This window comes from Moschus berezovskii, chromosome 22 (genome assembly GCF_049115385.1).
Source record: "Moschus berezovskii isolate FMDL1 chromosome 22, NW_MosBer_1.0, whole genome shotgun sequence".
NCBI classification, from domain to species: Eukaryota; Metazoa; Chordata; class Mammalia; order Artiodactyla; family Moschidae; genus Moschus; species Moschus berezovskii.
Window position 1 is genome coordinate 23,916,910 of NC_142481.1, and position 13,294 is coordinate 23,930,203.

General features: G+C 40.6%; 1 protein-coding gene across 2 annotated transcripts in view; it reads right to left on the bottom strand.

The window, feature by feature from the left end:
- Nucleotides 1–13,294, bottom strand: part of AP1G1 (adaptor related protein complex 1 subunit gamma 1) — an 89,264-nt gene that overhangs the window by 13,684 nt on the left and 62,286 nt on the right. For both annotated transcript variants that reach the window (XM_055412394.2, XM_088830661.1), the window contains exons 14-19: nucleotides 2,836–2,958; nucleotides 2,589–2,678; nucleotides 2,172–2,299; nucleotides 1,285–1,389; nucleotides 476–617; nucleotides 170–296 (exon numbers count right to left, since the gene is read on the bottom strand). In XM_055412394.2, coding sequence (XP_055268369.1) covers nucleotides 170–296; nucleotides 476–617; nucleotides 1,285–1,389; nucleotides 2,172–2,299; nucleotides 2,589–2,678; nucleotides 2,836–2,958 — 715 coding nt within the window. The remainder of the gene's footprint in view (nucleotides 1–169; nucleotides 297–475; nucleotides 618–1,284; nucleotides 1,390–2,171; nucleotides 2,300–2,588; nucleotides 2,679–2,835; nucleotides 2,959–13,294) is intronic.

Below are 13,294 nucleotides of genomic sequence, written 5' to 3' on the forward strand. Positions count from 1 at the left end.
TTAGTATAACAACACAGCCCAGATGTTGTGAAGATTCTGGTTTTTTTTCACTAACCCTCTCTCATCTTCAACTGTCTCAAGTGCTAGACAGGAAGTCTACATTCAATGTAGTTTTCCCTAAGGCCCTTATCCCTGGCCAAGCATGAAATTAACTCTAGTCTGGCCTCACCTGTAAGGTTGATGTCTCCCAGCAAATCAAGAAGCTCTCCACCAGCAGAAGCTGGTTTGCTTGTAGGTGCAGTTGGAATAACAGGTGTTATGTCATTTCCTCCCAACAAATCCAATAAATCATTGGCCTAAACAAGGAAATAATATCTTATTCATTGTCACTGTCTAATCTGTTATCTAACACAAAGCCCTTTCAATAGTTAAAAATAGGGAACAGAATTATCAATCAACCCAGGAAAAACTGATCACCTAAGAGATAGGGTCTAAGAAACCAGAAGATCAGGAGGATAAGCAAGGGAAAAACTACCTGGCTGGTGGGCTGTGGCCCCGAGGGCGGTGGCTTTGTCTCTAGAGGAGTTGGGTCTGTCTCCCCGTTTGTCTGTACAATCTCAGTAGGGCCATTTGTGGTCACTTTCTCCATGACAGGCATTCTCTCAAGCAGGGCAGACCTGGAAGAATCTGAAGTGGTTAAATTCTAGGCAGTTAACCTAGTTTCCCTGCCCAAAACAATCACTGTTAACTACACTCCAGCCAAAAGGAGAGAGACATCACCCCTCCCCACATCCCAACACATATACTAAAATAGAAGCTGGATTACAAGAATATGTGACCTACATTCCTGACTGGATTAAGGGCAGGCAGGAAACCTTGAATGGACAAACTGTCCATCTAAATCCCAAGAGCCTGAGAATTCTAAGTGACAGAGAAATTGGAATGAAAGAAAGGTAAACAAGTACTTATTAGCAGTTTCCAATCAAGAAGATACTGTACAACACAAAGGGAAAAAAAGACACACACAATGGTCATAGTAATGCTATCTCAATGAGATTCTCCTGAGATAAAACAACTCTCACTTCTTCACCAAATAAAATGGAAATGAAGAAAACTTTCCTTATCAAGAGGAAGGTGAAAAGGGGACTAAAAGAACATAGTTCACTTATTTCTTTTAGGCAGAACAGAAGACGAACAAAACACAAGTAGCTAAGCCATGAGAGATGAACAGGGTTGTGATGTCCCACCAATAAAGCACGAGTGATGAAACTCCTTTACAGGTTATCATGACAAAGTGTTTGGGATGCTAAGAGGCATATGCATTGTTTGCTTTCTTTTACTTACCTCATATGGTCATATTTCTTAAAAAGTGCATTATATTCTACTGCCCTCTGCTGGAGTTCCACATCAATGCTGCTTCCATAGATGGAAACCACTTTCTTAATTCGGCTTTGGGATAAAATGACAAACAAATTCAAACATCCAAAAGAAAATTCGTAAACAAGCAGAAAGAATAGTGCTTAAAACAGAGGTTTCTGGTTAAAATTTTGAAGTGTTCATCTTTTCTTAATGTACATCATTCTTCAAAAACAGAAGACCTTTCCTCTACAATCATCTAACAGATAGCTCAAGACCAACAGAGTTCTTTCTAATTCTAATGCTAGATTTTGTCTGCTGAATATCTCATACCCTAAAATTTGATAAACAAAAGTACCAATTATTAATTTGCTACAAAACAACAAATTTATAGTGTTCATTCCCTTAGCAGAAAGTCTGAGAGAACCAAGTTTGTATTAAATATGCTTGGCTGGGAAACTGACCCAAGAATTGAGTTTTATTCAAAACAGTGTCTTTTTAAAAAAAGCAAAATTTAAAGATTTAAACACCAAAATGATTTTCTTCCAATTCAGATATCTCAAAATTATAATAAACCAGAACCCTTACATAGGAAAATAACTTCAGTACTTTAAAAAAGAAAACAGGCATCAGATACCTGATTTTAAAAACATTAGTTTTTACTTTCAAATTAAGCAGTGGAGGGATGAAGGGATGACAGGGAGCAAAGTATAGATATAATAAGGATTAACCATGAAGTAATGACTGTTATTGAGGAATAACAGGTATAGACAGTTGATTTTACTATTCTACTTTTGCCTTTGCTTGAAGTTTCCCAAAATAAAAATTTTTTAAAAATACAAAACATGTTCACCCTACTTTTTCTCCATACTCACTTTACAGTACAGGTGAATCGAGTAGAAAGCTTCATAATGGCAGTGAGGGCATAACCTCGTGTCACAGAGGTGGACATATTAGATATTAGGACACTTTCTAAAATATCCAACACTTCATCCTCTGTTACCTGGGGAGAAAACATGGAAACATGACACTTCTCTTCAGCCAGAAGGTAAGAGAAACAATGTAAGTCACTATGATGGGGTGGGGAGAGCTCGGTCCTAAAGGTGATTTTCAAATCTCACAATGGCCCAGTAGGTTCCAACTGAAAAATGAGCAAGTTTTCCAATGAATCTATAATTTTGCCATTGCTTCTTTAAAAGGTTTACAAGGAATTGACTTCAACTCATTAAACACTACTCTTAAAACCAAAAACACTGTCTTCCCTTTTCTTAACCAACAGTGACAAAGAGTACCTGAATAGGCTCTTCCTCTTCACATTGGCCAGATACAAGAAGATCTCCATATTCACCTATACACCATGCAGCCACTTGCACCAAAGGTTGCTGTCAAAAGAGAGTCACAGTTTGTCAAAGATTTTTATCCTTTAAAGGATAGGTCATCCAACCATAAAGGTCACAACTGAGGCACCTCTAGAGTGATAGTAATAAGAACATACCAAAAAAATAAAGGCAATTCCCCCCCTAAAGTAAAAGTACTTACCTGAGAATAATCACCAAGAATTGCTTTGTATAAGCGCTGGACAGTATAGGCATGCATCTCCACGCTATTGGTTATTAACTGGATCAAGTTGGGAACTGCATCATCACGAACATAGCTTCCTGCCTAAAAGGAAATGCAGACAGTTACCACAAGAAGCACACGGTAACGATAAGAAAAGTCAGCTAGTGTTGTTGTTGCTCAGAGGAGACTCCTATAAAACACCCTCCAAGATAAAACTGTTTCCAATTCTCATATTCAGAAGCAGCTCAAATTTCAAAGTCTTATTTAAATGAATATTCTAAGTTCTAAGGTTTTATAAAAAGATTTATAAAATCTTCTCTTTGTCCAAAGTAAAATTAAAATATAAAGGTGTAGAATTTCAAGAAAGGCCCTTTCTACTTAAAATAGATAGTCTACTAATGCAAAAGTGTAAGAAATACATTCACTGTAAACTTAATTACAACAACCTCTTCCTCCCCACAACTCCTCAACACAGATGTTAAAAGCCTACAAGCAAGGTGGTCCTAAGACGGCAGAGGAATAGGATGGGGAGACCACTTTCTCCCCCACAAATTCATCAAAAGAACACTTGAACACCAAGTAAATTCCACAAAACAACTTCTGAATGCTGGCAGAGGACATCAGGCACCCAGAAAGGCAGCCCACTGTCTTCGAAAGGAGGTAGGACAAAATATAAAAGATAAAAAGAGAGACAAAAGAGGTAGGGACGAGATCCGTTCCAGGAAGGGAGTCTTAAAAAAGAGAGAAGTTTCCAAACACCAGGAAATACTCTCTCCGGTGGGTCTGTAGCGAGCCTTGGGATCTCAGAGGGCAAAATAACCGGGAGGAAAAATAAATAAATAATTAAAACCCACAGATTACATGCCTAACAGCAACTCCCAGCGGAGCAGCAGCCCAGACGCTCACATCCCCCACTAGCAAGCGGGGACTTGACAGGGAGGCACGGGCTGCATTGCTTAGGGTAAGGACCAGGCTTAAATGGCCCAAGGGCAATCTGAGGGAACTAGCTTGAGATAGCAACCCAGACTGTGGGATGGCTATCCCACGAAAAGCACTAACCTAAGACACCACCAGGCCCACTCACAGAACAAAGGACTAAGCAGAGCTAGCCGGCTGCAGACAGGCCATCCCCCGTCAGAGACAGGCAGGTGAGGGCAGCCAGAGCCAGAAGGGGGCAATCGCGGCTCCAGAGAGGCATCCTATATCAAACTGCAAGCAGACTCCGTTGCTAACCAAGACTTCTTAGGATTCTGGACGGTCGACATCCGCTGGGATGGTCACAGCCAGAGGTCAGCTCCCCAGAAGAGACACACGACACACTTGAGAAGGTGTGCCCATTGTACACCCAGAAAACCGACAGGTTGGGACGGGAGAGGTGATAAGTTGCAGCCTTCAACTGCGGGCGACTGTGCTCACCAAGCACCTGGTCACCTGAGCTGCTCGGACCCGGAAGGCGCACAAAAGGCAGGCCCAACCAAGTCTGCGCCTTTGTGGAGTACCCCGAGAACCTGAAGCTGAGAGGTACAGACCTGGGGAGTGCATGCAACCCAGGCCCAGCATCAGACAGTTCCTGGCAGAGCAACCTAGAGCCTGAGCAGTGTAGACTGGGAAAGCACACACGCCGAGAGCAGGGGCAAACCCAGTGGCTTAATCACTGTAAGCACACGCCAGTGGTATTTGTTTGGAGTGTTCCTCCCTCCCCATAACACGACTGAACAAGTGAGCCTAAAAAAGTGACCACCCCCACCTGCCTTGTGTCAGGGCGGAAATTAGACACCGAAGAGACCAGCAAACAGAAGAAGCCAAAATAAACAGAGGTAACCGCTTTGGAAGTGACAGGTGCAATAGATTAAAACCCTGTAGCTAGCACCAACTACATAGGAAGGGGCCTACAGACCTTGAGAAGTACAAGCTGGACCAAGGAACTATCTGAAAATGAACTTACCCCACACTGTCCGCAACAGCTCCAGAGAAAGTCCTAGATTTATTTTTACTATTATCATTTTTTAAATTAAAAAACTTTTTCATTTTTAAGTCCCCTATTACTCTTTTATTTTTCATTTTTATAACCTACTATTACCTTGCAAAAAAGACCCTATTTTTAAGGCAAACTTCATATATATATATTTTATAATTTTTTTTTAATATTGTATTTTTGAGAATCTAACCTCTACTCTAGATTTTTAATCTTTGCTTTTTGGTATTTGTTATCAACTTTGTACCTTTAAGAACCCAATCTTCAGTACCCATTTATACTTGGGAGCAAGATCACAGGCCTGATTGCTCTCTCCCCCTTTTGACTCTCTTTTTACTCCACCAAGTTACCTCTATCTCCCCCCTCCCCCTTTTCTTCTCTACCCAACTCTGTGAATCTCTTTCTGTCTTACGGGCTGTGGAGAATCCTTAGGGAACTGATAACTGGCTAGATCTGTCTCTCTCCTTTTGATTCCCCCCCTTCTCCTCTTGGCCACCTCTCTCTCCTTCCTCCCTCTTCTCTTCTCTGTGTAACTCCGTGAACATCTCTGAGTGATTCGGGCTGTGGAGAGCACATAGGGAAGTGATTACTGGCTAGCTTGCTCTCTCCCCTTTTGATTCCCCCTACACATGCTAGTAAAGTCATGCTCAAAATTCTCCAAGCCAGGCTTCAGCAATATGTGAACTGTGAACTCCCAGATGTTCAAACAGGTTTTAGAAAAGGCAGAGGCACCAGAGATCAAATTGCCAACACCCACTGGATCATGGAGAAAGCAAGAGAGTTCCAGAAAAACATCTATTTCTGCTTCACTGACTCTCCCAAAGCCTTTGACTGTGTGGATCACAATAAACTGTGGAACATTCTGAAAGAGACGGGAATACCACACCATCTGACCTGCCTCTTGAGAAACCTGTATGCAGGTCAGGAAGCAACAGTTAGAACTGGACATGGAACAACAGACTGGTTCCAAATAGGAAAAGGAGTACGGCAAGGTTGTATATTGTCACCCTGTTTATTTAACTTATATGCAGAGTACATCATGAGGAACGCTGGGCTGGAAGAAGCACAAGCTGGAATCAAGATTGCCGGGAGAAATATCAATAACCTCAGATATGCAGATGAAACCACCCTTATGGCAGAAAGTGAAGAGGAACTCAAAGGCCTCTTGATGAAAGTGAAAGAGGAGAGTGAAAAGGTCAGCTTGAAGCTCAACATTCAGAAAACGAAGATCATGGCATCTGGTCCCCATCACTTCATGGGAAATAGATGGAAAAACAGTGGAAACAGTGTCAGACTTTATTTTTGGGGGCTCCAAAATCACTGCAGATGCTGATTGCAGCCAGGAAATTAAAAGACACTTACTCCTTGGAAGGAAAGTTATGACCAACCTAGATAGCATATTAAAAAGCAGAGACATTACTTTGCCAACAAAGGTCCGTCTAGTCAAGGCTATGGTTTTTCCCGTGGTCATGTATGGATGTGAGAGTTGGACTGTGAAGAAAGCTGATCGCCGAAGAATTGATGCTTTTGAACTGTGGTGCTGGAGAAGACTCTTGAGAGTCCCTTGGACTGCAAGGAGATCCAACCAGTCCATTCTAAAGGAGATCAGTCCTGGATGTTCATTGGAAGGACTGATGCTAAAGCTGAAACTGCAATACTTTGGCCACCTCATGCAACGAATGACTCACTGGAAAAGAGTCTGATGGTAGGAGGGATTAGGGGTGGGAGGAGACGGGGACGACAGAGGATGAGATGGCTGGATGGCATCACCGACCCGATGGACATGAGTTTGAGTGAACTCCGGGAGTTGGTGACAGACAGGGAGGCCTGGCGTGCTGTGATTCATGGGGTCACAAAGAGTCGGACACAACTGAGCGACTGAACTGAACTAAACTGAACTGATTCTCCTCCTGGCCACTTCTGTCTCCTTCCTTCCTCATCTCTTCCCTGTGTAACTCTGAATATCTCTGAGGGATCCAGGCTGTGGAGAGCACACAGGGAAGTGATTACTGGCTAGCCTGCTCTCTCCCCTTTTAATTTTGCCTCTTCTTTCCCTGGTCACCTCCATCTCCCTCCTCCCTCTTCTCTTCGCCATGTAACTCTGTGAACCCCTCTGGGTGTCCCTCACTGGAGAAACTTTTCATCATTAACCTAGATGTTTTATCATCAGTGCTGCACAGATGGAGAAGCCTTGAAGCTACTGTAAGAATAAGGCTGAAAACCAGAGGCAATAGGCTTAATTCCAAATCCTGAGAACACCTGAGAACTCCTGACTCCAGGGAACATTAATCGATAGGAGCTCATCAAACGCCTCCACACCTACACTGAAACCAAGCACCACCCAAGGGCCAACAAGTTCCAGAGCAAGACATACCACACAAATTCTTCAGCAACACAGGAACATAGTCCTGAGCTTCAATATACAGGCTGCCCAAAGTCACACCAAACCCACTGACATCTCAAAACTCATTACTGGACACTTCACTGCACTCCAGAGAGAAGAAATCCAGCTCCACCCACCAGAACACCTACACCAAACTTCCCTAACCAGGAAACCTTGACAAGCCACCTTTTCAACCCCACCCACAGCGAGGAACCTCCACAACGAAGAGGAACCACAAACTGCCAGTATACAGAAAGGCCACCCCAAACACAGCAATATAAACAAGATGAAAAGGCAGAGAAATGCCCAGCAGGTAAAGGAACAGGATAAATGCCCACCAAACCAAACAAAAGAGGAAGAGACAGGGATCTACCTGATAAAGAATCCCGAATAATGATAGTGAAATTGATCCAAAACCTTGAAAACAAATTGGAGTTACAGATAAATAGCCTGGAGACAAGGATCGAGAAGATGCAAGAAAGGTTTAACAAGGACCTAGAAGAAATAAAAAAGAGCCAATATATAATGAATAATGCAATAAATGAGATCAAAAACACTCTGGAGGAAACTAACAGTAGAATAATAGAGGCAGAGGAAAGGATAAGTGAAGCAGAAGATACAACGGTAGAAATAAATGAAACAAAGAGGAAAAAAGAATTATAAGAAATGAGGACAACTTCAGAGACCTCTGGGACAATGTTAAATGCTCCAACATTCGAATAATAGGAGTCCCAGAAGAAGAAGACAAAAAGAAAGACCATGAGAAAATACTTGAGGAGATAACAGTTGAAAACTTCCCTAAAATGGGGAAGGAAATAATCACCCAAGTCCAAGAAACCCAGAGAGTCCCCAACAGGATAAACCCAAGGCGAAACACCCCAAGACACATGTTCATCAAATTAACAAAGATCAAACACAAAGAACAAATATTAAAAGCAGCAAGAGAAAAACAACAAATAACACACAAGGGGATTCCCATAAGGATAACAGCTGATCTTTCAACAGAAACTCTTCAGGCCAGAAGGGAATGGCAGGGCATACCTAAAGTGATGAAAGAAAATAACCTACAGCCCAGATTATTGTACCAGCAAAGATCTCATTCAAATATGAAGGAAAAATCAAAAGTTTTACAGACAAGCAAAAGCTCAGAGACTTCAGCACCACCAAACCAGCTCTCCAACAAATGCTAAAGCATCTTCTCTAGATAGGAAACACAGAAAGAGTATATAAACTCGAACCCAAAACAATAAAGTAAATGGCAACAGGCTCATACTTATCAATAATTATCTTAAATGTAAACGGGCTGAATGCCCCAACCAAAAGACAAAGGTTGGCTGAATGGATACAAAAACAAGACCCCATATATGCTGTCTACAAGAGACCCACCTCGAAACAAGGGACACACAGACTGAAAGTGAAGGGCTGGAAAAAGATATTCCACGCAAATGGAGACCAAAATAAAGCAGGAGAAGGAAATGGCAGCCCACTCCAGTGTTCTTGCCTGGAGAATCCCAGGGACGGGGGAGCCTGGTGGGCTTCCGTCTATGGGGGTCACACAGAGTCGGACACGACTGAAGTGACTTAGCAGCAGCAGCAGCAGCAATACTCATATCAGATAAAATAGACTTTTAAAACAAAGGTTGTGAAAAGAGACAAAGATGGACACTACATAATGATCAAAGGATCAATCCAAGAAGATATAACAATTTTAAATATATATGCACCCACCATAGGAGCACCGCAATATGTAAGGCAAATGCTAACAAATATGAAAGGGGAAATTAACAATAACACAATAATAGTGGGAGACTTTAATACCCCACTCACACCTATGGATAGAGCAACTAATCAGAAAATTAACAAGGAAACACAATCTTTAAATGATACAACAGACCAGTTAGACCTAATAGATATCTCTAGGACATTTCACCCCAAAACAATGAATTTTACCTTTTTTTCAAGTGAACACGGAACCTTTTCCAGGATAGATCACATCCTGGGCCATAAATCTAGCCTTGGTAAATTCAAAAAAACTGAAATCATCCCAAGCATCTTTTCTGACCACAAGGCTGTAAGATTAGATGTCAATTATAGGAGAAAAACTATTAAAAATTCCAACATATGGAAGCTGAACAACACGCTGCTGAATAACCAACAAATCACCGAAGAAATAAAAAAAGAAATTAAAATATGCATAGAAACGAATGAAAATGAAAACACAACAACCCAAAACCTATGGGACACTGTAAAAGCAGTGCTAAGGGGAAGGTTCATAGCAATACAGGCTTACCTCAAGAAACAAGAAAAAAGTCAAATAAATAACCTAACTCTACACCTAAAGCAACTAGAAAAGGAAGAAATGATGAACCCCAGGGTTAGTAGAAGGAAAGACATCTTAAAAATTAGGGCAGAAATAAATGCAAAAGAAACAAAGAGACCACAGCAAAAATCAACAAAGTCAAAAACTGTTCTTTGAGAAGATAAACAAAATTAACAAACCATTAGCCAGACTCATCAAGAAACAAAGGGAGAAAAATCAAATCAACAAAGTAAGAAATAAAAATGAAGAAATCACAACAGACTACACAGAAATACAAAGGATCATAAGAGACTATTATCAGCAACTATATGCAAATAATACGGACAACTTGGAAGAAATGGACAAATTCTTAGAAAAGTACAACTTTCCAAAACTGAACCAGGAAGAAACAGAAAATCTTAACAGACCCATTATAAGCACAGAAATTGAAACTGTAACCAGAAATCTTCCAGCAAACAAAAGCCCAGGTCCAGACGGCTTCACAGCTGAATTCTACCAAAAATTTAAAGAAGAGCTAACACCTATCCTACTCAAACTCTTCCAGAAAATTGCAGAGGAAGGTAAACTGCCAATCTCATTCTATGAGGCCACCATCACCCTAATATCAAGACTTAACAAAGATGCCACAAAAAAAGAAAACTATACGCCAATATCACTGATGAACACTGATGCAAAACTCCTCAACAAAATTCTAGCAAACAGAATCCAACAACATATTAAAAAGACTATACATCATGACCAAGTGGGCTTTATCCCAGGGATGCAAGGATTCTTTAATATCCAAAAATCAATCAATGTAATACACCACATCAACAAATTGAAAAATAAAAACCATATGATTATCTCAATAGATGCAGAGAAAGCCTTCGACAAAATTCAACATCCATTTATGATAAAAAACTCCCCAGAAAGCAGGAACAGAAGGAACAAACCTCAACATAATAAAAGCTATATATGACAAACCCACAGCAAACATTATCCTCAATGGTGAAAAATTGAAAGCATTTTCCCTAAAGTCAGGAATAAGACAAGGGTGCCCACTCTCACCACTACTATTCAACATAGTTTTGGAAGTCTGGGCCACAGCAATCAGAGCAGAAAAAGAAATAAAAGGAATCCAGATTGGAAAAGAAGAAGTAAAGCTCTCACTGTTTGCAGATGACATGATCCTCTATACAGAAAACCCTAAAGACTCCACCAGAAAATTACTAGAGCTAATCAATGAATATAGTAAAGTTGCAGGACATAAAATCAACACACGCAAATCCCTTGCATTCCTATACACTAACAATGAGAAAACAGAAAGACAAATTAAGGAAACAATTCCATTCACCATTGCAACGAAAACAATAAAATACTTAAGAATAGAATATATCTACCTAAAGAAACAAAAGACCTATAGATAGAAAACTATAAAACACTGGTGAAAGAAATAAAGAGGACACAAATAGATGGAGAAATAAACCGTGTTCATGGATCAGAAGAATCAATATAGTGAAAATGAGTATCCAAACCAAAGCAAACTATAGATTCAATGCAATCCTTATCAAGCTACCAACGGTATTTTTCAGAGAAGTAGAACAAGTAATTTCACAATTTGTATGGAAATCCAAAAAACCTCAAATAGCCAAAGCAATCTTGAGAAAGAAGAATGGAACTGGAGGAATCAACCTGCCTGACTTCAGGCTCTACTACAAAGCTACAGTCATCAAGACAGTACGGTACTGGCACAAAGACAGAAGTATAGATCAATGGAACAAAATAGAAAACTCAGAGATAAATCCACACACCTATGGACACCTTATCTTTGACAAAGGAGGCAAGAATATACAATGGAGAAAAGACAATCTCTTTAACAAGTGGTGCTGGGGAAACTGGTCAACCACTTGTAAAAGAATGAAACTAGAACACTCCCTAACACCATACACAAAAATAAACTCAAAATGGATTAAAGATCTAAACGTAAGACCAGAAACGACAAAACTCCTAGAGGAAAACATAGGCAAAACACTCTCCGACATAAATCACAGCGAGATCCTCTATGACCCACCTCACAGAATACTGGAAATAAAAGCAAAAATAAATGAGACCTAACTAAAATTAAAAGCTTCTGCACAACAAAGGAAACTATAAGCAAGGTGAAAAGACAGCCTTCAGAATGGGAGAAAATAATAGCAAACAAAGCAACGGACAAAGAATTAATCTCAAAAACATACAAGCAACTCCTGCAGCTCAATTCCAGAAAAATAAATGACCGAATCAGAAAGTGGGCCAAAGAACTAAACAGACATTTCTCCAAAGAAGACATACAGATGGCTAACAAACATATGAAAAGATGCTCAACGTCAGAGAAATGCAGATCAAAATTACAATGAGGTACCATTTCACGCCAGTCAGAATGGCTGCTATCCAAAAGTCTACAAGCAATAAATGCTGGAGAGGGTGTGAAGAAAAGGGAACTCTCTTACACTGTTGGTGGGAATGCAAACTAGTACAGCCACTATGGAGAACAGTGTGGAGATTCCTTAAAAAACTGGAAATAGAACTGCCATACGACCCAGCAATCCCACTGCTGGGCATACACATCAAGGAAACTAGAATTGAAAGAGACACATGTACTCCAATGTTCATCGCAGCACTGTTTATAATAGCCAGGACATGGAAGCAACTTAGATGTTCATCGGCAGATGAATGGATAAGAAAGCTGTGGTACATATACACAATGGAGTATTACTCAGCAATTAAAAAGAATACATTTGAATCAGTTCTAATGAGGTGAATGAAACTGGAGCCTATTATACAGAGTGAAGTAAGCCAGAAAGAAAAACAATACATATACTAACACATATATATGGAATTTAGAAAGATGGTAACGATAACCCTGTACGTGAAACAGCAAAAGAGACACAGAAGTATAGAACAGTCTTTTGGCCTCTGTGGGAGAGGGAGAGGGTGGGATGATATGGGAGAATGGCATTGAAACATGTATATTATCACATGTGAAACGAATCACCAGTCCAGGTTCAATGCATGATACAGGATGCTCGGGGCTGGTGCACTGGGATGACCCAGAGGAATGATATGTGGAGGGAGGTGGGACGGGGGTTCAAGAAGGGGAACACATGGACACCCGGGGCAGATTCATGTCAATGTATGGCAAAACCAATACAATACTGTAAAGTAAAATAAATAAATAAAACTGAGATTAAAATAAAATAACAGTGTACAAGCCGGCTACGGTAGTCACACTACTCCAGAAGATGGAGTTCAAAAATGCTTAATAAGTAAGATAAAACTGAAATAAACAGTAACCTTCTAAAAATTAGTAATTTTTTAAAACAGTCCTTCAAAAACTAGAATTTATAAATATAGAACCAATACATAGCCCCAGGAATGGGAAGTATTTTGTATTTCATTCAGTTCGGTTCAGTTCAGTCGCTCAGTTGTGTCTGACTCTCCGCGACCCCATGAATCACAGCACGCCAGGCCTCCCTGGCCATCACCAACTCCCGGAGTTCACTCAAACTCATGTCCACAGAGTCGGTGATGCCATCCAGCCATCTCATTCTCGGTCGTCCCCTTCTCCTCCCGCCCCCAACCTTTCCCAGCATCAGAGTCTTTTCCAGTGAGTCAACTCGTCGCATGAGGTGGCCACAGTATTGCAGTTTCAGCTTTAGCATCAGTCCTTCCAATGAACAAAAAAAAAAAGAAAAAACAAACTCTTTAGTATCCTGTTGACAAATGGAACCTAAGATTTACC